We start from the raw sequence: 27,837 nt of genomic DNA, 5'->3' as shown, positions 1-27,837 counted from the left end.
TGATTGTTTTAAGTGCAGTTAATCTTCTGTACCAGGGTCGGCTCGTTCCCCTTTCCTTGAGGCCAGTTCTCGGAACTGCAGCCACTTACGTCATGGCTAGAGTCCGGTCCTCAGGTAGTTAACTTCGCCACCCGGTGAGGGCTTCAGTGTCTATAAGACAGCTCCCAGGATACGGCTCAGAATATCATCTACAGCCCTTGAGAAGGAACTAAGGGTCCTCGCCCATGCTTAATGACTAAACTCTTATTATTTGCTTTCCTTTGTTTCTGCATTTTCTCACTTCTGTGACTAAACTCATTCTTTGGCGAAAGTTTTTCCACAGACAAGAGTCAGGAAGAGGGCATGGGGGACAGGGACCACAGGGCCTGTTCCGTTTCAGCACCAGCTCTAATCTCTGGGCCGGTCCTCCCAGACCAGCCCCTCTGTCTCTTCTCAGGCTCGTTTATCTAAGCCAAACCTTTCTGCTTGAAACAAGGCAGCCGCATCTCCCTCACCTACCACCTAAAGGATCATGACCAGCGCTTCTCTGGCTCAAAGCTGACTCTCCCTCCATAAGGAAGTAAAGAGGATTTAAGTCTCACCCCATTTAAATGCAAGGCCCTCAGCTGGGTTTCTCTTGGGTTGGGGTGTTTTGTTTCTCTCTGTTGGGTTTCCGGCAATGGTTGCTCTCATCAGTCACTGGGCTGGAAAGGCCCCTGAGTGTCCGTGGGAAGACGGATGACCATGCCCAGGGCCTGCCTCTAAGTTCACACCCCCAAGTTAACAGCCCTGCCTCCCTCCTGTCTCACGGCAGCAAAGCTCCATGGCTTGGCATCTTTGCCAGTCCTCTTCTCTAAAAATAAACACACCTTGAAAGAGGCGGCCCAGGAAGGAGCAGGCTTCCCCACAGTGTGTGACTGGCTTGGCGCTGGTCCTCAACCTGCGTGGACAGTGCTGCTTCTGCCAGTGATGGTCAAGGCCAGAAACTGGCCTCCGAGTGGTCCTCAGTGTGGTTCATGCCTCACCGGTCACAATCCCCGCCCCACTCCGTGATCCAACCAGACGCTGTCTTCCTGTCCAGGGGCTGCCCCGAGGAAGCACACAGACGGGGGCAGCTTAAACAATGGAAGTCCTGTCTCACTTAAACAATGGAAGTCCTGGAGGCTGGAGGCCCGCCAGCCAGCGTGGTTTCTCCTGAGGGCTCCTTGCTGGGCGTGTGGACGGCAGCCTGCTCCCGCGTCTTCACCGCTTCCCTTTGTGAGTCTGTGTCCTGTGCGTGTTCAGCCGCTTCAGTCGTGTCCAACTCTGCGACCCGGTAGACTCTAGCCTGCCAGGCTCCACCAGTCCATGGGACTCTCCAGGCAAGGATACTGGAGTGGGCTGCCATTTCCTCCTCCAGGGGATCTTCCCCACCCAGGGATCGAAGCTGCTTCCCTTACATCTCCTGCATTAGCAAGCGCGTCCTTTACCACTAGCACCACCAAGGAAGCCCTGCGTCCCGAGTTCCCCTAAAATAAGGACGCAATTCACATGGGATGAGAGCCCACACTCCACCCTAACTCTGACTTAATTAGCTCTGTCAAAACCCTCCCTCCGAAGCAAGGTCACACCGCAGGACGAGGAGTTAGGACTTTAACACCCGAAGTGGGAAGGATACAACCTTCCCCTCACGACCTTCTTTATCCCTGCCCACCCACCACCCCAACACCCACCTCTCGGCCTTCCCACATGCTATTCCCCCTGTCTGTCCTCACTTCCTGCTAAATCCAACACATTCCCCAGCTCAGAGCTCAAGTACGCCTTTGCAGGAGTGCCTGCCTCCCTGACCCCAGGCCAGGGCTGGGCCAACGTACGTGCTAAGGCCCCCTGGTCCCTGGGAAGCATTAGGGTCTGGTCTGTCTGTTCTGGGGCCACCTGGGGACTGCACCAGCATTGTATAGGCTCTGTTCCCAAGGCTGCTCCATGAAAGCACGAATGAATGAGTCACTGCCTCACTGCGTTTTCCCTCAAGAAGGCAGCAGAGGAACCTTTGCCGACAAAGGTCCATATAGTCAAAGCTATGGTTTTTCCAGGGGTCATGGACCCATGTGAAAGTTGACAGTAAAGAAGGCTGGGCACCGAAGAATTGATGCTTTTGAACTGTGGTGTCAGAGAAGACGCTTGAGAGTCCCTTGGACTGCAAAGACATCAAACCAAACAATCCTAAAAGAAATCAACCTTGAATATTGATTGCAAGGACTGATGCTGAAGCTGAAGCTCCAGTACTTTGGCCACCTGATGCAAAGAGCCGAGTCGTTGGAAAAGACCCTGATGCCAGTAAAGATTGAGGGCAGGAGGAGAAGGGGGCGACAGAGGACGAGATGGTTGGATGGCATCACTGACTCAATGGGCATGAGTTTGAGCAAACTCCGGGAGACAGTGACAGACAGGGAGCCTGGCGTGCTACAGTCCATGGGTCACAAGGAGTCAGACACAACTGAGCGACTGAACGACAGAGGAACCACAAGTCTGCCCCATCCTCTGGCAGCCACTCTCCCAGTGTCATTAAAACCACGTCCTGGAGTGACCGGGTGTGGTCTCTGAGCTTCCAGAGTGTGGTCCAGCTGAGGCGTGGGCAGAGCTTCTCCGTGCAGCCCGGGTCCTCTCGCACAAGCCCTGGGGGCCTCTCCGTCCTCGCTCCCCATCTGTGAAATGGGATCATAATATGCCCTGGGGCTGCTGCAAGGACAGAGGAGCAGATAGTATGCAGGGCTGGGGAGGGTGCTGGCTCAGAGGAGGCATCAAAAACAAGAAGGAAGGCAAACCACAGCTCCCACCAGCCTTCCGTGCAGGCCCTCGCTTATCCTCAAGGCCAGTGGAGACCAGGCTGCCGCTCCCCTGTTGTCGCTATCAGTGAGGGCCCTGAGGCTCGGTCAGCAGACTCTGGCACGGAAACCCTGATGCTCATCAAGGAAGCTTCTAGGGCCCTTTTCATCCTGCCTCAGGTGGTTTCTTGGGGGCACCTCCCTCGATTAGCAACTGTTAGAATCTGCCCTTTGGAACTCAGGGAAGGTCATGGAACCTAGAGTCTTGCCTACAAGAAATGGCGGGGTGGGGGAGGGGGGAGGCGGGGAACGGTGTTCCAAAAAGGCTTCTGTGCCCAGGAGCTGCCCAGGGCCGTGCTCGGTTTCAGCCTCAGCCTCCAAGTCCCCAGCCACGCCTTCTACTCTGTCCTGAACCAGTGGAGGAAATGAGCCTGTGAGAGCACCCTGCGGTCTCACCCAGGATTCTGCAGAACCATCCTTGTCTAGCTCCCACTCTGGCTGACCCTACTGGGATCTTGGGCTCCAAAATCACGGTGGATGAGGACTGCAGCCATGAAATGAAGACACTTGCTCCTTGGAAGAAAAGCTATGACCAACATAGACAGCATATTAAAAGCAGAGACATCACTTTGTCGACAAAGTCCCTATAGTCAAAGCTATGGTTTTTCTGGTAGTCATGTACGGGTGTGAGTTGGACCATAAAGAAGGCTGAGCACCAAAGAATTGATGCTTTCGAACTGTGGTGCTGGAGAAGACTCTTGAGAGTCCCTTGGACAGAAAGGAGATCAAACAAGTCAATCTTAAAGGAAATCAACCTTGAATATTCATTGGAAGGACTGATGCTAAAGCTGATACTTTGGCCACCTGATGTGAAGAGCTGACTCACTGGAAAAAAAGACCCTGATGCTGGGAAAGATTGAAGGCAAAAGAAGAAGAGGGCAGCAGAGGATGAGATGGCTGGATGGCATCACTGACTCTATGGACATGAGTTTGAGCAACCAGCAGGAGATGAGGGACAGGGAAGCTAGGTGTGCTGCAGCCCATGGGGTGGCAAAGAGCTGGATATATCTTAACAACTGAACAACAACAATCCCTGGCTAGCACCCAGTCTGGCTGATGCAGTAAGTGCCCCTCTTTTAATCAGGTGCATCCAGGGGCTGCATAAGGAGATAAGGTGTCACCAAGACAGCCTGCCTTGGCTTCATGACTGTCAGCTGCACCATCCTCTGTGCCCCGACCCCAGCCTCTATCAGACTTGCCATATGGCCACTTGAGAGCTGACTTGGTCCACCTCCAGGGCGATGGGCTTATCCCCTCCTGCAGTCAGCCCCCTGGCCGGCCCCCGACCCCCATCGGCCAAGCCCTGCCAGCTGAACGACCTCCCCTGGTTGTCAGGGATACCCATCCACAAAGGCAAGACCCCAGCAAATGGTAAGAACCAGGCAAGCGGGCAAGCGAGGGGGGCCCTGAAGTGCAAGAACCAGTTAACACCTGACACGCGAAACCGTTCCACTTACAACAGCACCAGAGACAGCCCACCAGGGACAAATCTAACCAAGCAGGCAGACCTGCATGCTGAGAACCACGTATCCCTGCAGAAGGACACGAAGGAAGAAAGACCTAAATAAACAGAAAGACATGCCGTGTTCCTGGATTGGAAGACCTAGTACTGTTAAGATGACAATCCTACCCAATTCTGAAACTCAATGCAATCCCTACCGAAATCCCAACAGCAATTCTTACAGAAATATAACATCCACCCTAAAATTCATATGGACCCTCAAAGGACCCTGAAGAGCCAAAACAATCTTGAAAAAGCAAGAACAAAGCGGAAGAAATTTACTACGAAGCTACAGCTACAGCATACAGTGTGATGCCGGCACACAGCCTTGACACACAGAGCCCAAAACACACCCTCAGCCAACAGTGAACCGGTGTTCATTCAATGGGGAGTAGAGAGTGGGCCTCCCTGCTGACTCAGGCGGTAAAGCGTCTGCTTGCAACATGGGAGACCCAGGTTCGAGCCCTGGGGCAAGAAGATCCTCTGACGAAGGATATGGCCACCCACTCCAGTATTCTTGCCTGGAGAATTCCAAGGACAGAGGAGCCTGGCGGGCTACAGTCCAGGGGGTCTCAAAGAGTCGGACACGACTGAATGACTTTCACTTTCCCTTTTTCAAAAAGTGGACAGTAAGAGCGAAGGGAGAATCAACACCACAAGAGCTCAAGGTCACTCCACTGGTCACCGATCCCACCGTGGTAGCTGGTCTCGAGGGAGCTCAGTGAATGCGCTGAGGAATGACGGTGAGCCTGGAAGGCTCAAAGATTAACGAATCACAATGAACAAACGAGAGATGAGAAGCGGGGCACTGGACAGCAGTGAAACTGAAACTGTTAGTCCTTCATCCTGTCTGACTCTCTGCAACCCCATGGAAAGCAGCCCGCCAGGCTCCTCTGTCCATGGGGATTCTCCAAGCAAGAATACTGGAGGGGGTTGCCATGCCCTCCTCCAGGGGATCTTCCCAACCCAGGGATGGAACCCGCATCTCTTATGTCTCCTCTGTGGGCAGGCAGGCTCCTTAGCAGCCTGGGAAGCCCCACCAGACACCTGTGCCAACAATAAGACCCCCCAGAAGTACTCAGGCCCCTAATACATATGGGGTCATTCCCCCTCTCTGAATCTCTCAGAGCATCATTTTAAAATCATCGTCTTGACCCTAGGGGTCATCAAACCAGTTCTGTAAGCTATGATCGGCACATTTCTCCAATGACATGAAGCAGAATCATATAGGAAAAGTCCATGTGCTTCATGGAGGATCCCATCCTCCCCTCCAGGCTAAGAATACTGGCTCGGAAACAGGCAGGGGTGCTGATCTACGAGGGAGGAAGTGGGACAAGCTCTGATATTCTGCTCTCAGCCACACACTTTTTTTTTTTTGACAGCTTGATTGAGATAGAATTCACATTCCATGCAATTCACCCTTTGACAGGGTGCAATTCAATGATTTGGGGTATATTCATAGAATTTTGGAAACATCACTGCAATCAATTGAATAACGTTCCCATCACCCCAGAAAGAAACCCTGGGCCCATTAGCGGTCACTCCTGTCTCTCCTGCCCACAGGCCCTGTCAATCACCACTCTAGTTCCTGTCTCTGTGGATTTGCCTCTTCTGGACACGCCATTCGAAAGGAATCGTACAACATGCGGCCTTTTGCGTCTGGCTTCTCGCACTGAGCATCAGGATTTCAAGGTTGACCCACAATGCGGCCTGTATCACTACATTGCTCCTTTTTGCTGCCAAATAGTATTCCACCGTATGGGGCTTCCCTGGTGGCTCAGCGGTAAAGAACCAGCTTGCGATGCAGGAGATTGGGGTTCGATCCCTGGGTCAGGAAGATCCCCTGGAGGAAGACATGACAATCCCCTCCAGTGTTCTTGCCTGGGGAATCCCATGGACAGAGGAGCCTGGCAGGCTGCAGTCCATAGGATCAGACACAGCTCAGCGACTACAAAACCATCACCACTTTCCACCATATGGGGAGGGCACAGCATTTGTTTCCATCAGCTACTAATGGACATCCAAGCTGTCTCACTTCGTGGCAATCTCGAACAAGGAGCAAAGGCCTGACACAACCTTTAAACAAACACCAGTCTCTCCAGGGGCAGCACTCACACGCCGCTTCTGATCAAGCCAGCTAAGTGTTTACAGAAAGGATATTCTTTTCTTCCAAGGGATTTTTCTAAACAAGAAAATTAAGAGCAGCCTACAAGCAGGGCTCTCAGAAAGAAAATCTAAATAATAATTGTAGAAATGTGTCCTTGTGACGGGGCCCGAGCAAAAAATAAAACCAAGCCCAGCTGCACACAATAAGATTGAAATGCTGTGTGCGTCTCCAACAAAATTTCAAATCATTAAAATCTCATTATACTAATAATATGTTTTCTGGATCGACTTGACTAAAACACTCTCTTCCCCTAACAAAGTGGAGACGTTCCCAGAAACGGTCGCAGCGCAGGGAGTTTGAGGAGGAAGTGCAATCCCCTGGGACCCCTGGTCTCCCGGCCCATCTCTGCATGTTGTTTGCTGTCTGGACCGGATCGGACGACTGGCAGAAGTTATTGTTCTGGCCAAAGAGTTCACTTAGGTTTTTCCATGAGATGTTATGGAAAAATCTGAATGAACTTTTTGGCCAGCCCAACACAACGACTGCGCTCTAGCTTCTGAGCTCTCCTCCCTTCACTTAGGTTCTTTTTTGAGTATTTATTTTATTTTTTTATTTATTTGGCTGCACCAGGTCTTAGTCTCGGCACGCAGCATCTTTGACCTTCCCTGCGGCACGAGGGATCTTTAATTGCAGCATGTGGAATCTAGTTCCCTGACCGGGGATGGAACCCGGCCCCCCTGTATTAGTAGCAAGGAGTCTCAGCCACTGGGCCACCAGGAAGTCCCTTCACTCGTGTTCTTCTCTCAAGTTTTCTTAAATAAATGCAAGCGACCATCCAAATATTAATAGGCCATGATATTTTATTCCTTCTGTTCCGTTACTGCCGCCCGCAGCCTTCACTTTCTGCACCTGTTCTGTATTTGACGGATACAGTGGGGAGTGGCCACAATGGTAATTTTGATGAGACCGATGGTTGACATCTAGGTAGAGCTCATGATGTGCGAGCCTAGGCATTCTCCTAAATTTTCACAATTATAATGTTCAAAGTGTGCAGAAACATATAAAGAAGTTGGCCGTGAACATCTGCACACCACTGCCTGGAGTCTGACATTTTTCTGTAATTATTTCACTGTGTATCCATCGATCCATCGCTCTAACTATCTAGCAATCTATCTGTATTAACAAATTACGACCAAAGCAGTGGCTTAAAACAATATATATTTATTAGAGTTCTGGGGGGTCAGAACTCCAATTGACTTGGGTACCAATTCCACTTCTGAGCACCAGCTGTGATTCTAACACTGGTTCCAATGTGTATGGGGTTTTTGTCCACATCAAGCGATTCTAAAGCACTGGCCTGCTGCCTAACAATTCAATTTCACTCTCTCTGTGTAAAATACATAACCAATAAGGACCTAAATTTCGCTGGCTAACCCCCTGGTGTCAGGAGGGCTGTGTTTCCTCTGGAGGGTGTAGGAGAATCTGTTTCTTGGTTTTTCCAGCTTCTACAGGTGCCCATGTTCCCTGGCTCGTAGTCCTGCAACACTCGAACTTTTGTTTCCACTGACACATCTCTTTCCCTTACACAGCCCTCCTGCCTTCCTCCTATAAGGACCGTGTGCCCACTGGGATAATCCAGGATCATCGCCCCACCCAAGCCCCTCAACTCAATCACATCTGCTAAGTCCTTTGACCATGTAAGGTGATGGAGTTAAGACTCTGGGTAACGGGATGTGGACATCTCTGGGCGCATCTCTGTGACCAGCCTGCCACACCATCATAACGTTCATGCATTTCAGACTAAACTCCAGACAGAGATACTCTGCCCCTAAACATACACATCTCTATCTAAAGTGCTGTATTTATTTATAATTCTTTTTTTCAAGTATAAAGTGCTGTATTTATTTATAATTATTTTTTTCGAGTTGAAATGCGCATACATTGAAATCCACATCAAGATAGAGACCATCCCCATCAAGATAGAGGGCATCCTCACAGCAACAGAGGATGCCATCTGCCCCTCCCCAGCCAGGTTCCAGCCCACCCCCGAGGCAACCAGCAGAGATTAGCTGCGTGCATTTAGACCTCCTCCTCCTGAGAAATGGGGCTACGGTGTGCACTCCTTGGGCCTGGCTTCTTCTGCTCGGCACCGCGGTTTGGAGAGTCGTGGCGCTGCGCACACTGGTCACGTGTTCCTTCTCACTCCCGGGAACCCTGCCCACCTCTCCATCCTCCTGTTGACGGGCGGCCGAGCTGTCTCCGGGGTTAGGTCACCGTGAATAAAGCTGCTATAAACATTTTGCTACAAGGCTTCATAAGGACACAGGTGTCTGTGTCTCTTGAGTATCTCATATTGGAACTGCTGGGTCACAGGGAGGAGGGAGGTTTAATTTTTTAAGAAACTACCAAACTGATGCCCTAAGTTTCGGCTCCACTGTAAACCCCACTTCCAGTGTGTATGAACCTTCCATCTGCTCCACTTTCTCCCTGAATTGCGGTGAGATTATTTCAGCCATGCTGGCAGGTGTGGAGTGTGTCTCTCTGCTTCTAATTTGTGGTTCGTTTCCCGGGTGACTAACGATGCTGAACTGAGGTCTTTTCCAGATGCATGTTGGTCATTTGTATATCATCTCAGATGGAACATCTATTCAAACCTTTATTCTTTTACTGGGTTGTCTTTCTATCATCAGTTGAAGGAGTTCTTTTTATATCCCAGACAGCAGTCCTTTATCAGACATGTGTTTTGGAAATTGTGATAATGGTGATTTGTAGTAAGAAATACATATATCTGATCTTCATCCAAATTCCTGGCCCTAGGTCCTAAACCCTAGGAATTTCCTAAGTGATGAGAGCAATAAAGGCATCTTATGTGAATGGGGCAAGTTGTGCAAAGCCCCTAGGTACTCTAAGGATGGGGGTGGAGGCCAGGGGACCCAACCATGTGGTCAGAGAGTTGGTACTTGCAGGCACTCCACCGAACTTCCGGGGAGGACAGAAGGGCTAGAGATGGACCTGCTCAGTCTCTAATGGTCAGGGAGTTCATCACCCGTGCCTACGTAATGAAGCCTTTATAAAAGCCCAGAAGGACTGGGTACAGAGAGGCTCCAGGTTGGAGAACAAAGTAGGTACTGGGGGGCACCCCTTCCCACATACCTCACCCTGCATCTCTTCCATCCGACTGTCCCTGAGTTACATATCTTTATGATAAACCAGCAACCTACTGACTACAATGTTCCTCTGAGTTCAGTGAGCTGCTTTAGCAAAGTAATCAAACCCAAGGAGGGGGTTGTTTTATACCCAGTCAGTCGGAAGCCAAGTGACAACTGGGACTCGTGATCAGCAGCCAAAGTCAGGGGCGGTCTCGCGGGACGGAGCCCTTGACTTGTGGTGTCTGGCGCCGTCTCTGGATGGCGTCTGAACTGAGTATTTCTCACTTGAGGTATTTACAATGTTGTGTTAGTTTTCGAGCATACAACACAGCGGGGCTTCCCTGGCCGCTCAGACGGCAGAGAATTCGCCTGCAAAGCAGGAGGCCTGGGTTCAACCCCTGGATCAAGAGGATCCCCTGGAGAAGGAATGGCCACCCACTCCAGTATTCCTGCCTGGAGAAGTCCACGGACAGAGAAGCCTAGTGGCTTACAGTCCATGGGGTCGCAAAAGGTCGGAGATGAATGAAGCAACACTTTGACTTCACTTCATACCGCAAAGTAATTCAGTTACACAAACACCTGTATCTATTTTTTTCAGATTCTTTTTCTTCTAAGTTATTACAAAGCATTGGGTAGAGTCCCCTGTGCTGCACTGTAGGTCCTGGTTCGTTACGTACTTTATGCAGAGAGAATGGCATTGAATTGTTGGGCAGCCGGCTAGCGCTGGAGAATTGCGTGATGTGGATTAAAAAAAAACCCACACACATCGGAATTGGCGTCAGAATCACAGCTGGTGCTCAGAAGTGGAATTGGTACCCAAGTCATAGGAATATTTCCTTCCACGCAATCGCTTGATCAGACCCAGCTGAACTTCTATCATTTCATTGAATAACCCAATTCCCCCAAATATCCTTTAAGTACTCTTTATAGAAGAGGAAACTGAGGCATGGGGTAGAGAAGTATCTTGCCCAGGTCCGGGCCCCCGAGAGCAGCAGAACGAGTTGTGACCCTCAAAGGTAGGTCCCCAGGTCAGCAGCCTTAACCACTATGCAGAGTGCCTCTTGCTCACGCAGCACATAAACAAGGACTGTGGTAAGTGGCGTTTCCTATCATCTCTGGAGAGGGGATGGTGACACGCCAGGCCAGGGGACCCAGATGAGCCGGGTGCTGGCCACAGAGCCCACAGCCTCTGGGAGGAAGACACGGGACATGGTGGGCAACTGGGCAGCACGGGGCTCCACCTTCAAGCCAACAGGGCAGGAGAAAGAGGGCATGTGAGGGCCCCGAGCCAAGGAAGATGGGGGATGGGCCAGGCGCCGGGCGGGCAGCGGAGGGCAGCAGCCTGGCCGGGGTCCCGGAGAAGCACAAAGCCGCTGGGGTTCTGCCTTCTTTCTGCAAATGCCAATGAGTCCATTCAGCACAAAGTGGATCTCGTTTGTCTCCAGAGCATCTCTCTACCATCGGGGCTGAGTGTACCTCATGCCAGGAATGATAATGACTTTGCTGCAGACCAGCTGGAAAGGTTACTGGCATCTGAATGGCTCTTCCAGTTGACAAGGTTGGTGGAGATTAAGAGCCAAGGCTGCCAAGGTTTTAATCTCACCGGACCAGCAGCGTAACCTCCTGCAGAGGACTTTACTTCTCTGGGACTCTGTTTGCTCATCTGAAAAATGGGAATAACTAAGAAGTATCCACTTATCAGCTGTGTGTGAGGATTAACTGAGTCATGGGTGGAGTGGTTAGTGCTGTGCCTAGAATATCCCAGGTGCCAACAAGCCTCAGCTGTGAGCCCTGACCTGAGGGGACTCTGTTCTGGGTAATTAAAAAAAAAAATCTTTCCCTCACTTCTTAGATGAATGCCTTTTAAGCTTGTATATATTAAGGTCTTACTTTAAAAGTAAGGTATGTCTTTCAAAGTTAAGACTTTACTTCGTTCAGGTCTCACTTTGAAAGATAATATTAATTTTCAAAACAAAAAACAGAGAGATGAAGACACTTTGAGGCTTTGGGAAAGTTGTCCTTCCAAGTCTATTTATACCAACAATGAATTCTGACCACCGCAAGCCTGGTGTCCTCTTCCTCAGCCTGCTCAAAGGACACTCTGCCCCCATACTTAAAGCAGCACCTGGATGCTTCCAGCAGATCCCATGGTGATAGGAGAAGCAGCAAACACCAAGGGTGGCCTTGGCTCCATCAAACCAGACAGCTGCTTCTGGGACTGCTGGATTCAAGCAAGCCCTGAGACTCAAGAAACCGTCAGTCCCTCTTCACCTTGTTAATAACTCAATATTAAACTAAAAGCTTAGTTTAAACTTTAGTTGAGAAGGTCCCCTGGAGTAGGAAATGGCAATCCACTCCAGTATTCTTGCCTGGAAAATCCCATGGACAGAGGAGCCTGGCGGGGTACAGTCCGTGGGGTCGCAGAGTCGGAGACAACTGAGCGACTAACACTTCCTTCACTTTTCAAAATAAAAGCTAGATCCTTTGGAACTAACTTTTCAGATGAAAGTATGAAAACAACAGGCATCAACTATTAAGGTGGTGTTACTTGGGGAAACCAACATCCCTGATGCTCTGCTTGACAAGCAAGTAAAGCTTCAAAGATGCAGACCAAGGACAATCATTTTGAAACACCCAAGCTTGACAAGCAAGCATTCTAACTACTAACCTGCAAACATAAGAATCTGCTCAGATGCTTCCTTAGGCTGCTGGCAAGGAAGCACCATCAGGGGGCCAGGGTGGGCGAGGATGGCTGCTGAGCCGGTCTCACCCCCAAGGACCACTGAGTCCCAGCTCAGAAACACCTGCTGCCTCGCAGACACAGGGATTCCCACTTCTCGGCAGCACACACCTCAAGGGAGCGTGCACGATGCTTCCTGGTCACACTTGGGCAGGACAAGAGGTAGGATCCCAACATTCCCCGAAAGGCAAACGACTTAAAGGGTTTGTGTCACTCTGACACCAACCGCCCACTAGCACCTGCATGGGACACGCCGTGAGAGAAGCAGCCCAGAGCTGCTGACATGATGCAGGACCAGAGTGAGAAGAGGCTTCTATTCCGGAGAAGACACTCACTCAGCAGTGAACCCCCCCATACCCACACCAGGCTTGACTAACTTGGTCCCAGCATCGTTTCCCCAGCCCAGATGCAGCCTCAGAATCCTTCATAACACACAGGCAGACAGTCATTACCACCTGAACTGTCAGGAGGAAAGGGCTGCCAGCCCGGCCCTACCAGGAACCAGCTCTGTGTCAATATCGTACCTGTCAACATTATCAGTAACACTTGCTTCCCTGGTGGCTCAGACAGTAAAGAATCTGCCTGCAATGTAGGAGACCCGGGTTCGATCCCTGGGTCAGGAAGATCCCCTGGAAGGGAATGGCAACCCAGTCCAGTACTCTTGCCTGAAAAATTCCAGAGACAGAGGAGCCTGGTGGGCACCGTGGGGTTGCAAAGAGCTGGACACGACTGAAGAGACTCAGCACACGCTTACGAGCACTCAGTTGCTGATAAGACCTTCATCACATTTTCTCCTCACATCACCTAAGGGCAAGAGTCATCATGATCCACGTGGGCTTGGTCGGGCAAATAGGCCAACAGACACGGAGGAACAGGCCCTCAGAGCAAGGATGTGAGTAGAGCTGGCTCCAGCCACCGGCAAGCCGCCTCCCCCAGAAACGCACCGCCTTTCTGGGAACCGAAGAGGCTTCGTGGCTCAGAAATGCAGAGCTGGTGTCTCCCCCACATTCTTCCAACTCACAAATGAGGAAGTGATGCCCCAAAGCTGTAACACAGAGATGGCAAACTGCACAGCGTCGTCACAGGGGACTCCACGACCCGGACGCTTGGAGAAAGAAGGCAGAAAATGAAAGCGCCCCTGGCCTCCAGGAGCCGGTCACGTGACGCCCCAGATGCTGTGAGTCCCAGAACCAGAAGGTGCTAGAGCCTGCCCCCATTCCATTTGCTCTTCCAACCGGGAAGCGGAACCTCCTTTAACGCTACTAACAAGGAGCATCTCCAGCCATTAAAAAAAAGAATGAAATAAGGCCATCGGCAGCAACGCAGATAAACCTGGAGATGATCATACTGAGTGGAGCGAGCCAAAGACAAATATCATATGATGCTGCTTACACGTGGGATCTAGAAAAAAACGATACAAATGAATTTTACTCACAAAACAGAAACAGATTCAGAGACACAGAAGTCATATTTATGGTTACTAAATGGGAAAGGGTGAAGATAAATTTGAAGTTTGAGATTAATATACACACATCGCTATATATAAAATAATCTAAAAAACCTACCGTATAGCATTGGGAACTATATTTAATATCTTATAATAACCTATAAAGGACAAGAATCCGAGAAAAGAATATAAGTATGTATATATATGTGAGCTTCCCAGGTGGTGCCAGCGCTGAGAACCCACCTGCCAGTGCCGGAGACATAAGAGACACGCGTTTGATTCCTGGGTCGGGAAGATCCCCTGGAGGAGGGCATGGCAACCCACTCCAGTATTCTTGCCCCTGGACAGAGGAGCCTGGCGGGCTACAGTCCACAGGGTCGGAAAGAGTTGGACACACTGAAGTGACTTAGCACGGACGCAGGCATATGTGTGTCGTTGTTCAGTCACTCAGTCATGCCCAGCTCTTTGCGACCCCACGGACTGCAGCACGCCAGGCCTCCCTGTTCTTCACTGTTTCCCGGAGGTTGTTCAAACTCATGCCCATCGAGTTGAGGATGCCATCCAACCATCTCACCCTCTGTCGTCCCCTTCTCCTCTTGTGTATGTATAACTGAATCACTTTGCTATACAACAAAAACTAGGATGACATTGTCAGTCAACTATACTTTAAAAAATAAAGCAACATTTCAATGAGTCAGAAGCGACTAAAAGCTCCTAGAATTGATTGCAGTTCACATTTATATTCTCTTCCCCCAATAGCACTGAGTTCCGGCCATCAGATTAACACCACTGCGTCAACAAATGTCTGTAAGGCGCTCCTGGACTTACTGATGGGCTTCCCTGGTAGCTCAGCTGGTAAAGAATCTGCCTGCAATGCAGAAGACCCTGGTTCAATTCCTGGCTTGGGAAGATCCCCTGGAGAAGGGATAGGCTACCCACTCCAGTATTCATCAGCTTCCCTGGTAGCTCAGCTGGTAAAGAAGCCACATGCAACGTGGGAAACCTGGATTCGATCCCTGGGTTGGGAAGATCCCCTGCAGGAGGGCATGGCAACCCACCCCAGTATTCTTGCCTGGAGAATCCCCATCGACAGAGGGGCCTGGCGGGCTACGGTCCATGGGGTTGCAAAGAGTCAGACACGACTGAGCAACTAAGCACTGCACAGACTTACTAAATGTCTCTTCAGTCACTACACAATCTAGTAAATTGTAAATATACTCATTAGGAAGTAAAGCCATTTTTCATCTGAAACCTAAAAGGTCAAGCGTATGGCTAATAGAAGGAGAAAACATGCTTTCTTCAGGTATATCTTTGCTGTGATGGAACCGCACATTTTAAAACAAGAAAATAGCTGGGTAAAAGTACCTGCCCTCTGCTGACCACAGCAGGGGGGAAATCCATCACACAGAGTACTTAAAATCCGCTCACAGCTGGCGCTCACCCACTTACATCCGCTAACCATCCTTTAATTATTCTGACGACTGGACAGGGAACGCGAGGGTAAGCAACTTCGGGATGTATGATAAATATTAATTCCATGGACTGCGGACAGGAATTCAAAGCTGAGCTCCTCTGATGAATGTGGGGTTGCCAAGGCGACCTGACTCTCCTGGGACCACTCAGGTATAACCAAGATGCTAGGAGGACCACAGAGAGTTCGCTGAAAGGTAATGAACACAAAGTCATCACTCCAGGCCCAGCATCTCTACCAAAGCAAAGTTTCCTAGAGATTTCAGCAGATGGCCAGGAAAAAATAAAAAGCCCAGCGTGGGACATGCTGACGTGCCTACATGCTTCTCTCTGAAATGCCCCGGGTGCATCTGGACAACAGTAGAACAAACAAAGAGAAATGTTGGATCTGAAGATTATAAACAGAACAAAAAGCAAAGGAAACTGACAAAGCCATACCAAGCCCCCCTGAAAGCCACTTCCTCTCAGCCACAGAGAGAGAGGAAGACAGAGAAGTGATTTCCAGTGACTCCCCAAGGAGCGTGTACATTACAGGGGCCGACAGACTGACCCCCTCTCGGACCAAGAGCAGCTCCCACGGGCAGGGGCAGCCCTGCTCAGAGAGGACGCATGAGGGTTCGGAGCGAGAGACATGGCAGGGTCTGTTGGGAAGCTCACAGCCCACTGGATTCAAACAGGACCCACACTGACTTCTCTTCCCACTGAACCTTCTAGAGCCCACTGGGTGCATAGCCCCAGTCCCTCAACCGCTCACCTCCCTCCCCTTCTTACCAGCCACCCTCTTTCTCTCCTGGTACATCAGGAGGTCCAACCCACGGTCACTGTGATCTGTAGCGATCACTTCCTAAGCGTCTTGTCCCTCATCAAGGTGATCATGTCAGTAAAAAGCCTCAGGTATGTCCCGCCTCCCTGGACAAAGGGGACCATACTCAGTACAAATCCCTTCCCTTCGTCTTGAGGCAAAGAAAGACACTATTCCATTCTTATTTTCAAAGGTACGTGGGACGGTGTGCTGAGATCTGCCTAAAAGAGGATGTGGAAATCACTGCAAAGTCACCATCTGCCCTCAATAAGCTCTTTATGCAAACACCCCGAAAAGCTGTGAACTCCACATCTCCCCAGGTGCCTCAGCCCCGGGAGTAACTGGGAGCAGGCTCAGGAGCCCTGGGCCTCATCTAACCTGTATCTATGCAAAGTTCCTTCCATCGCAGAGCAGCCTCTGGGTCGCTGCCTCTACATCAAGCCCTGCAGCTGCGGCTTCCTCACATCTCAGGAATTCTGCAGCTCCCAGCCCCGTACACTGCCTCCAGGAAGCCCACCCTGCCTGCTCCTACACTCCAGCTGTTTCCTTACCAGTCGCCCCAATCTAGTTCACTCCACACCAGACTCTCTAAAGTAGCAGGGATACCGATTGGACACTGGCGCCCACTATTCACCAAGGATGACAGGGTCCAGTGACCACTCCAGCCTGTCCTGAGGCTGACCTTGGCCCACAAACCACACCACAGTCTGGCCACTCTGAACGGCCTGCACTTCCCCAGCGGGACTAGCTGGGGCCTCCTTCACGGCCCCTCCGATTCAGACTGGGTGTCCTCCCAGGTATCCATCACCACACCTGCCCCCGGCCCCACAGTGCCCAGACTCCCGAGGACAGGCCTGGGTCAGGTCCCTGCAGGCCACCAGCTCCCAGCTGCCAGGTTAAGATTCTCCCCCGCTGTGTCCTTAGGTCCTGGGAGCTCCAGGAGCCTCTTTCCTCTGCTGTCCTGGGAAGGAGGCGAGTGGGCCTTCACCTCCCCACCCCGACCTCCCATCCATCTCCTACCCAGAGCAATTATGGAGGACTCAACTGCAATTTCCTCTGAACTTTCACGGAAGTCTTCCATGTCTCCTCACTCTCCATCCAGAGAGGAGGGGGTCTGCCGGGGACACCCCATCTCCCTCCAGAACCCCTACCCCCAGGTGACTCTGTGTTTGGGCCACACCTGCTTGTAACCAGCCGGCCCAGCACAGGTACCTGGCCCCCGTGGGCAGTCCAGATTCTCCCCCTTAGGAAACTGAGCTGAGAGTTTGAAAGAAAGTGAAGTTGCTCAGTTGTGTCCCACTCTTTGCAACCCCATGGACTGTAGCCTACCAGGCTCCTCCGTCCATGGGATTTTCCAGGCAAGAGTACTGGAGTGGATTGCCATTTCCTTCTCCAGGGGATCTTCCCGACCCAGGGATCGAACCCGGGTCTCCTGAATTCCAGGCAGACTCTTTACTGTCTGAGCCACCCAGGAAGTCCAAGCTGAGAACCACTGGTTTAAACTGCAGCTACCAGGTAAGGTTGTGTTTCCTCAACCATAAAGTGAGGGCAAAAGTCCCACCTTGCAGGTAACTTGTGGGCAGGTGAGAAGTCCTACCCTTGCCGGGCACCTCTGTCCAGGTGCTCTTCTTACGGAGAAGGGTTGACATGGGACGGTGTTTGGGGACAGCCCAGAGTCCACGCAGCCGGTCCCTCTGTAAAGAACAGGGCAAACCGAAGGGAACACACTGGGGTCGGCAGAGCTGGTTTCGACCGAGAGTGTCTCCTGGAAGTTATTTAAAACCCAGAAAAGCAACTCTATACTTTCAACACTCAGTGCAAAGTTGCAGCCACCTGGTGTCTCTTTAGATCTAGTTCCTGAGGTTTCAGTCAATATCTTGCTCATTTATCTCTATGTGCGCATCAAGGGCTCAGAAGACGACCAGGGTGAAGAAAATCAGAAGACAAGTCGTCGCAGGGCCGGAGAAAGTGTTTACCAAAGACGCATCTGATAAAGGATTTGTATGTAAAATACACCAAGAAGTCCTAAAACTCGACTACAAGAAATCAAACCACTTGATTTAAAGAATAAGGGACTTCCCTGGCAGGTCCAGTGGTTAAGACGCCGAGTTGCCAAGGCAGGGGCATGGTTCAATCCCAGGTCGGGGAACTAAGATCCCACATGCTGCAAGGTGTGGCCAAAACAAATAAAATAAAGGATACATTAAAAAAAAAATGGGCCAAAGATCTGAGAGGACACTTTGCCAAAGAAGCTGTACAGATGACACATGAGCCTAGAAAAAGAAGCTCCACATCATGTCATTAGAGAATGAGAACCTAAAACTGCTCTAAAAAATATAATTACAAAAAGAAAAGCAATCAGCGGACAGCAACTTCCTGAACACTTGCTTTCCCCGGAAAAGCAGGAGGGACAGCACCTGTGGCTTGGCCGTGGTGGGCTCAGCTCTCACAGGCTGGCGCTGGTCCCTGGGGTCTGGGCAGAGGGTGGAGGTCAAGGCAGGCGGGAACCTCTCAGGCAAACGGGTGGAGGCGAGCCCATCCCCACCTTCCATCCAGGGCCTCCTGGCCCCAGAGCTGGACCCCTGCCTCTAAGGACTTTACACAACTGCAAGGGCATCTGTCCTGGGGCACCCCCTCACCCCATCCTGGCCTGCGGGACTGCTGGGGACCGTGGGGAGTCTTCCTCTGCGCCTGCTCCGTCCAGCTCGTTAAACCGAACCACTTAAGCGATTGGTCCTTCAGAGTCCCCAGGCTTTCTACGGGGAGTTTTGGGGTTTTTTAACTGTTCCTCTCCACTTTTCCCAGCGCCCCACTGTTGATCACAGTTCCGTTTTCTAAGCCGGGCCACCACATGATGCGACTTGCTTCCCTCCCATAGACTATCACAGCCTTAATCATGCTATGAACTCACCCAGGGCACTTCCTGCAAGGGTTCCTCCAAGCCCCAGCACACATTTCTGAACATGACCTCCCCTGGCAGGTGACAGGACATTCACCCCCAATACGTGCCTCGGTGCTTGTCACAGCCCGAGCTCTGCAGGGTCAAATGCCCCACGCGCCGGAATCTCTAACTTCCCAGCAGTGCGGTCCTTGTCCCGGCGCCCTCCCCCTCACCTCCACCCACGCTACTGAACTCATCTTGGACTTTCTAACAAAAAGGAAATGAAACCCACCATGCAGCTGGCAGCACTCGAATCACCGTCTTCCCGGTCCCTGGCAGGCAAATGAGCGCCTTCCCATGGGGGGCCTGGGTGGGGCCAGGACCTGCTGCAAGTGAACCACATGAGTGGCAGGGAGGGCAGGTTGCCAAGGCAGGTTGCCAAGGCAACAGGCCCAGAGGGAGACCAGCAACTCTCCATCAATCATTCAGGACCTCATTCTCTAGCCTTCGCACCTCAGCCTCCCTCCCACTCCCCACTCCTTCTGCTCTTCCCACATGACAGACCGAAGCCGTGGAGCCCTTCCAAGGTCAGTCCTCTTGGAATTCCTGCATCCAAGCTTGATTAGCATTTGTGACCTTCTGTTTGCATGGGGGGGAACCACTGAGGGTGCCACGCACCCCAGTCTTGAGAAATGAGGCAGGGGACCCAGCTAACTCACACAGCAAAGCGAAAGCAGCTGGGAGTTCCTGGCAGTCCAGTGGTTAGGACTCAGCGTTTTCACTGTCCAAGGCCTGGGTTCAATCCCTGGTCAAGGAATTAAGATCCCACAGACCATGTGGTGTGGCCAAAACAAACAGAAAAAAAAAAAAAAAAAGCTATACTACAGAAGTATCTCTTTCCTTCTGCTGTTTCACGACTATTTTGTTCATCACACTGGATGATTCTGACTACGCTTGGTATATTCAAACTGAACCAGATTCGCCCTTGATTTTCTAGACACATGCTAGTTCACAAAGGCAGAGACAAACATTTTGCTTTGGAACTTGGGGCTAGTCCATGAGTTCAGGCATTTGCTCTTCATGTTTCAAGGGAGTAAATGTCACCTATAAAAAGCTGTCATCATCCAGAACATTCTGCTGACTTGCTACTCTGTGAGAGATGGCTTTCCTGGTTCCTTCGGGTCTCAAACATCACCTGCTCTGAGGCCTTCCCCAGGCACCTGTCTGATTGCATTTGTATACCTTCTGCCTAGCAGATATTATTATAAATCTGTTTTATTTATTATGGCTGAGTCCCTGGTCCACGAAAGAAGAGCCTTGTCCATCTTTTCTTCCTAGGGTCCCACGGCAGGCAATGAATGAATTGGAGAGTATATAACGTTTGTGTTTATAATTGCTGTAAGGCATAAAGAGGAACCGAAATGATTTTGGTGAGCGTGACAGATCATTCCCGCTGCCCCTCTGATCTGCAGATCAGAGACATAGTGGGAATGATCTAGGGTGGGGGAAGGCCATTTATCATCTCATTTAGGAGGTGTGACTTGATAGAAGTAACGCAGCCAGTCTGGATCCTAAATGTCAGGCTTCAGAGAGGAGTGACTCATCTGCTTTGTACAACTTGTCGACTGAAAAAAAATGCACAGCCTCAAAGTCAAGAGTTATGTTTTACTTGGTGGACAAAACTGAGGACATAAGCCCGGGACTAGGCTAGCTCTGAGAGAGGGCTCCGGAAGAGGCAAGGGAGGAGCCAGGATACGCAGGATCCTGTCTTTGCAACAAAGACCAGTGAATCCAAACATCAAAAGATCACTGTTAATTAAGGAAAACGAGATATTTCAAGTTAAAGCATTTAGTACTTTTCTCTGTACAGATGTGAGAGCTGGGCCATGAAGAAGGCTGAGTACCAAAGAATTGATGTTTATGAACTGTGGTGCTGGAGAAGACTCTTGAGAGTCTCTTGGACTGCAAGGAGATCAAACCAGGCAATCATAAAGGAAATCAATCCTGAATATTCATTGGAAGGACTGATGCCGAAGCTGAAGCTCCAATGCTTTGGCTGACTCATTGGAAGAGACCCTGATGCTGGGAAAGATTGAAGGCGGGAGGAGAGGGGGACAACAGAGAATGAGATGGTTGGATGGCATCACCGACTCGATGGACATGAGTTTGAGCAAACTCCGGGAGTTGGCGATGGACAGGGAGGCCTGGCGTGCTGAAGTCCATGGGGTCACAGAGAGTCGGACTCGACTGAGCGAATGACAGCAACAGTGCACGGGAAGCTGCCCAGGTCCAGGCTCGCTGAGATCGCCCCTCGGAGTCGCCCCGCAGCTCCTGCGGCCAGTGTCCCTCGCTTCCTGGGCTGAATCACGGGGAGGGGTGCAGGGGCTGCTCAGCAGGATTTGTCTCCATCCTGAATTTCCTCCTCCGGGCGCAATTCCACATCCTTTCACTTACTGATATGGCAGACAGCATTTTTTTCATTGATGAACTAAAGGCGAAAGGCCCTGCCCTCAGGGGGGAAACCATCTAATGTGGGAGGACTGTCCCCGGCCATGGACACACACACACGGACACACACGGACACACACGGACACACACACACACGGACACACACGGACACACACACACACACGGACACACACACACACACGGACACACACGGACACACACACAAGGACACACACGGACACACACACACGGACACACACACACACAGACACACACACACACGGACACCCACACGGACACCCACACAGACACACACACATGGACACACACACGGACATGGACACACACACACACGGACACACACGGACACACACACACACGGACACACACACACACGGACACACACACACACGGACACCCACACAGACACACACACGGACACACATACAGACACACACACACACGGACACACACACACGGACACCCACACAGACACACACACGGACACCCACACAGACACACACACATGGACACACACACGGACACCCACACAGACACACACACGGACACCCACACAGACACACACACATGGACACACACACGGACATGGACACACACACACACACGGACACCCACACAGACAGACAGACACACACACGGACACACACACACACGGACACCCACACAGACACACACACGGACACCCACATAGACACACACACATGGACACACACATGGACATGGACACACACACACACACACGGACACACACACACACGGACACACACATAGACACACACACATGGACACACACATGGACATGGACACACACACACACACACGGACACACACACACGGACACACACACACAGGCACACACCCTGGTGGGAAATGCATGGACACACACACACACGCGCGCACCCCCGAGCGGAAGGTGTGTCATGTCTGTACATGTGCTCAGCCCTCAAGGTAATAGGTCACAGACATCCCCAGGAATACACATTCAAAGAGAGAAATTAACATGGGACCACATGAGCCTGCAAGCCTGTCCTTGGGGTACACATGTTCCTGGGGGGCACATTCGCCTGGCAGGTACAGGAAGACTCTCTAAAGCACAGTCAGTCTCCCGGTGGTTTAAAGAACTCACTGGACACCCCTGACTCCGGATTCTCTCTCTCCCAAGGTCCAGACTGTGGCCAGCTCCCACCAGCCTGGTTCACAGCCACCGCAGCATTACCCACCCTCACCCACAGGAAATCTGGGCCAGGGGAAAGACTCCCCTGGCCAGAACAAAGGGAAAAATCAGGAATGCAGTCCAGGGAGAGGCCCAGGGAACAGCCGTGTTTAAAGAACACAAACAAGAGGCCCGAAGTCACATCCCCACAGCTCTTAAAAATTGTAAGAGGTGGCAGGAAGATTTTTAGGATAATTTTCGTGGACACGCGGAGGCAAACATGGAGGGGCCTCTGCAGTCCGTTTGGGCGGGCCTCGCGGCCTCGGCCATCCCCTTCTTCCTCCCCTCTCGCCCAGGCTGGGGGCGCAATCCGTGCAGTGCACCGCACCCCGAAAACCAGCGGGCTCCCGGCAGTAGGCTCATCCCTCAGTGGTGCCCAATAAATACTCATCGAGCGGCCCCCAGGCAGGGCTGAACGCGCGGGCCTGCGGCCGGGGGAGGAGGCTAAAGAAATGGCTGGTGACCCGGGCCGCGGTGGGCGCAGGGCTGTCTCCAGCGGGCCGGGGGGCTCGTCCCCACGGCTGCTCAGCGTCCTGTCCTCAGCAGGAGCCGGCGATGCGCGTTTCGATGACGCCAGGAGCCCAAAGTGGGCTCCATGAGCCGCCGGGAGAGGGGGCGCCGCCAGGTTGGCGGCTGGTTCCCGGTCTGGCGTTTAAAGGGGGTCAAGGGCTGTCCTGAAGGTCACGGCGGCGCGCTGCGCGGGCCCGGCGAGCTTGGGGAACCATGCGCGCGGGACCCGGAGCGGAGAGGCAGCGTGGTGCCCGGAGCCGCTCAATCGGGTCCGGCGGGGACTCGGGCCGCGTGGTCCCCGCTGCGCTCCATCCGGTCCAGGCGGGGCTCGGCGCTGTGCGCGCGCGGGCGCGCGGGGCGGGTCGGCCGCCCGCATGGGTCTCGCGGAGCGGAGAGCGGCGCGGGCGCGGCTGGAGGCCGGCGGCGGGCGCACTCACCCTCCTTGGCCTTCTTCTTCCTCGCCAGCGTGCCGCCCAGCTTGCCGAGGAACGATTCGTCCTTCTTCATCCTGTGGGGCCGCAGGGCGGGCGAGCGCAGCGGCGCGGAGGACATGGGGGCGCGCGGGGACCCCGGTGGCCCGGCCGGGAGCAGCGCGTCTGGGAGCCGCCCTGGTCGCCGCCGCCGCCGCCGCCGCCGCCCGCTCGCCCCGGGGAGTGGCCGGGAGGGCGCGGCCCCGGCGCCGGCCCCCGCCCCCCGCCCGCCCCTGGCCCCGGCGGCGTCCCGCCGCCCGAGGTCTGACTCTGGGTCACCACGTCCAGCCCGCGAGAGCCGTCGGCGGTTCCCACGCGCCGCGGCACACTCACTCTCCAAGCGCAGCGGTAGTTCCGCTCCTAAATGCCGCAAATCGGACAGACCACGGGCCCTCTGCCCCCCTTTTGTTCTGCTCGTTTAAGCCCTGGACTCTGGTGACCTTACCTGGGCGCCGGGGTGGGGGGTGAGGGGTCAGCGAGGCAGCCAGGGCCACCACCTTTGCACAGCCGTGCACATCAGATAAGCGCACAAATGGGTCGTTGCATTTGCTGAGCTTTTCCCCACAACCAGGCCAGGGGCTGGGGGGAGCCCTTGTGACCTGTGCCCACCCTTTAGAAGCTTGGCACGTGGTAGGCAATGACTACATGAGTACCCTCCTGCACACCTCGCCCTGTCCCAGGGGTGATTCCCGCAGAGGAATGAGCCCTAGTGTGGAATCAGGGGCGGGTGTTCCGGAGGAGAGCAGGGCAGGAAGACCAGAGGGGACAGTGTAGGGGGCTCCAAGGAGGAAAGAGAAGAGGAGGAGGAAGAGGTTTTCTGTGGAGGTGATGTGGTGGACTTGGGTTCTGCAGAGTTGACTCTGGGTGAGGTGGGTGGGGAAGGACTGAGCCTGGAGACCAGGTCCCAGGCTTCAACAGGAGAGACGAACAGGTTTGTGGAGAAGTTCACAGGTGGAAGGACTCCCAGGCTGGAAGGAGTGGGAAGAGTTAAGCCTGTTTCCTGCTGGGCCCAGGCCAGTGGGGCAGGGGACTTACCCAGCAGATAGAGACTATCAGAGGAGGCCTGACTGGGGAGGAGCAGGGGGTGGCCAGGTCCGGGTGTGGGTAACATTGTTTTTCTGTCTCCCCAGGGGCTGTGGAGGTTTCTTTTGGCCTGCTGATTGGTGCTAGGCCCTGCCCTCCCACGGAGAATGCGCTGACCTCAGGGGCAGAGCCTTGCCCTCCCGGAGCTGGTGATCCAGGGGGACACTCATGCCCCGCAGTTAGGAACCCAGCCAGGTGGGAGGACAGCCAGAGTGTTATGGACCAGGGTGCTTGCCCTGCTTAACCAACAGAAACTGATCAGAGGCCAGACAAGACTTCCAGGCAGGGCTTTACTGGGGGCTCTGCTGCAGCAAGGGGGAGCAAGAACAAACCACAGGCCCCCTTCCTCACTTCCTGGGGGTGGGAAAACTGGTTCTTTATATGGGGTGAGGGAGGGGGTGTGTCCAGGGTCAGGTGGGAGGGGTGGCTTAGGTGGTTTGTCACCCCTTAGGTGATCTGCAAGGACATCCAACCAGTCCATCCCAAAGGAAATCAGTCCTGAATATTCATTGGAAGGACTGATTGCTGACGCTGAAACTCCAATACTGTGACCACCTGATGTGAAGAACTGACTCATTGGAAAAGACTGTGATGCTGGGAAAGATTGAAGGCAGGAGGAGAAGGGGGCCACAGAGGATGAGATGGTTGGATGGCATCACCGACTTGATGGACGTGAGTTTGAGCAAGCTCTGGGGGGTTAGTGATGGACAGGGAGGCCTGGCGTGCTGCCATCCATGGGGTCGCAGAGAGTCAGACACAACTGAGCAACTGAACTGAACTGAACTGAGGTGCTGCTGGGTGCAGGGGGCAGGTGCAGCGCCTTTGCTCCTGGCTCTTCAAAAGTGGCAGTGGGGTCTTTGGGTCTCTCTGTGTCTTTTGTCCAGAACTTGCCCTGACTGCACATGCGCGCAGTTGTTTTTAGTCCTGCATTGTTTCTTGGTATTTTGTTGCTGAAGGAGAAATGTGTCCAGGTGCAGGCATTGCAGCACAGCGTCCCGGGGCCCAGGCCTATCTCAGGAAGAAGAGAAGGGATATGGATGCCTCATCTTCTCATTAGCAGCAGGCAGGATGGAGAGAACTCGAGGGAAGACCCAGGTACCCGGGAGAGGGGAGGCGAGCCAGGGATGCAGGCTGCCCGGTGTGACTGAGTGAGCGGATGAGGTAGGGGGATCAGGGATCCCGCACTAGGAACCCTGAGGATGGTTAAAGCAAAACCCGGAGCCAGAGACCAATTCAGAAGCTACTGTAAGGGGCGAGGCCAGAGTTGCCCGTGGCAGTGGCAGAAGGAAGGGATGGATAAGAATAAACTTTCAAGGCTGCAAACCACAACCCGAGGGGAATCCTTGGATGATTGATTTAGGGACAGGGAAGGGTCAGAGGGCTCTGAGGCTTCTTAGCTGCACGGCCTGATTTGGGGTGTCACTAACCACACGGCGGATAACACAGAAAGGCGGTGAATGTGGTCACTGAAATCCTGATGGCGTCACGGCACAGTCAGGGCTAGACTGCTCTGAATGCTGAGGGAGACTGACGTCTGGGGCAGGCATTTCTGGCCCCTTTGAGAATCTGGTGTGAGGTACAGACCGTCCCCTCTAAGGAGACACACACGCAAGGTGCTGGACACTGTTCACGGACGCCCACGGTCAGCCCACCCTCCCACCGCCCCAGGCATGGCCACAGAACCCAGGAGGAGAGTGTGCGATCAGGAGAGGGGGAGGAAAAAAACTCTTGGGAAATAAAATAGGAAAAGCTGAGCTCCCGGGCATGGTCCTGGACGCCTTGTAATTGCCCAGTCGATGATTAATTGGATATTTCATCAGTGGCTCCAGCTTCCCAGCGGACACACAGAATTTACAATTTTCCTTGCTGCTGCTACTGCTGCTAAGTCGCTTCAGTCGTGTCTGACTCTGTGCGACCCCATAGACGGCAGCCCACCAGGCTCCCCCGTCCCTGGGATTCTCCAGGCAAGAACACTGGAGTGGGTTGCCATTTCCTTCTCCAGTGCATGAAAGTGAAAAGTGAAAGTGAAGTCGCTCAGTCGTGTCCGACTCTTAGCGACCCCATGGACTGCAGCCCACCAGGCTCCTCCATCATTGGGATTTTCCAGGCAAGAGTACTGGAGTGGGGTGCCATTGCCTTCTCCGACAATTTTCCTTAGGTCACTGCTAACTTGAACACCACAAAGACAGATTGGAGCCTACTTTAAAAGATGCCGTTACCCCATGGAAGAATCTTTCTAGAAGATACTCAAGTCCTGCCAACCGCCCACCTATTTCAGAAAGGACTATTGGCTGCAGTCAAGTGATTCTCAGTTGGAAGAGGAACTGACTTGTGCCTCACATGACGATGGGGTTCTGGAGTTTTGTAGACATCATGTGTGTAGAAACATAATCATGTTTCCAGTGCCAGGTGGTACGTGCTGCTGAGAAATCCGTGCAAAGCAGAGACTCTTGGGTTCAGTTCATTGTCATTCCCTCCCCCGAGGTGAGGGATGGTCCTGGCAGCCTCAAAGACGCTGGACCATGGGCTCTGTTTCCCTTGCACCTCTTGGACTGGAGGATAGTCTGATTTTTTTTTAATGGTCTTGGACCTTTGACCTTTTTTTTTTTAAATTTTTGGCTGCTCTGAGTCTTCATTGCCTGGGGTGGGCTTTCTCTACTTGTGACAAGCAGGTGCAGTGCTTGGCCTCCTCATCGTGGTGGCTTCTCCTGTTTCCGACCGCACAGGCTCTAGGAGATGCTGGCTCAGAGCTTGTGGCTCCCGGACTTAGTTGCCCCTCAGAGCTTGTGGCTCCCGGACTTAGTTGCCCCTCGGTGTGTGGGATCTTCCCACATCAGGGATTGAACCCGTGTCCCCTGCATTGACAGGAGGATTCTTATCCACTGTGCCACCTGGGAAGTCCTGGTTTCTTATCAAATGCAGCTTACAAGCTTTTTTTACAATTATTGTGTTAGTTGTAACATATTTGTTGTTATTTTTGACTCTTGTATGCTACAGATAACAATCAAGAAGTGACTTAGTGGCTGTGGATGAATTTGGGTTCCTTTTGCAGGGTTAGAGGCTGGAGGGATTCAACTAAACCCCAGAAAGTTTCCCTCGCTCCAGGCCTGGCTCCTGGGGAATTTGCCCAGCATTCTCTCCGGAGCAGTCTA

At 52.6% G+C, this 27,837-nt stretch overlaps 1 protein-coding gene across 3 annotated transcripts in view; it reads right to left on the bottom strand.

Moving 5' to 3' along the window:
* PARVB (parvin beta) overlaps nt 1–23,775 on the bottom strand; it is a 116,565-nt gene extending 92,790 nt beyond the window's left edge. The window contains exon 1 of one of the 3 annotated variants that reach the window (XM_061418809.1): nt 23,570–23,775. In XM_061418809.1, the coding sequence (XP_061274793.1) occupies nt 23,570–23,684 (115 nt within the window). In that variant the 5' untranslated portion in view covers nt 23,685–23,775. Of the gene's footprint in view, nt 1–17,620; nt 17,798–18,970; nt 19,107–23,569 lie in introns of those variants that run through there. The other 2 variants (XM_061418813.1, XM_061418810.1) reach the window with 2 other exon arrangements.
* Between the last annotated feature and the right edge of the window lie 4,062 nt (nt 23,776–27,837).

Source organism: Bos javanicus, chromosome 5 (genome assembly GCF_032452875.1).
Source record: "Bos javanicus breed banteng chromosome 5, ARS-OSU_banteng_1.0, whole genome shotgun sequence".
NCBI classification, from domain to species: domain Eukaryota; kingdom Metazoa; phylum Chordata; class Mammalia; order Artiodactyla; family Bovidae; genus Bos; species Bos javanicus.
Note: the sequence above shows the minus strand (reverse complement) of the source record. Positions and strands in the feature narration are given on the sequence as shown.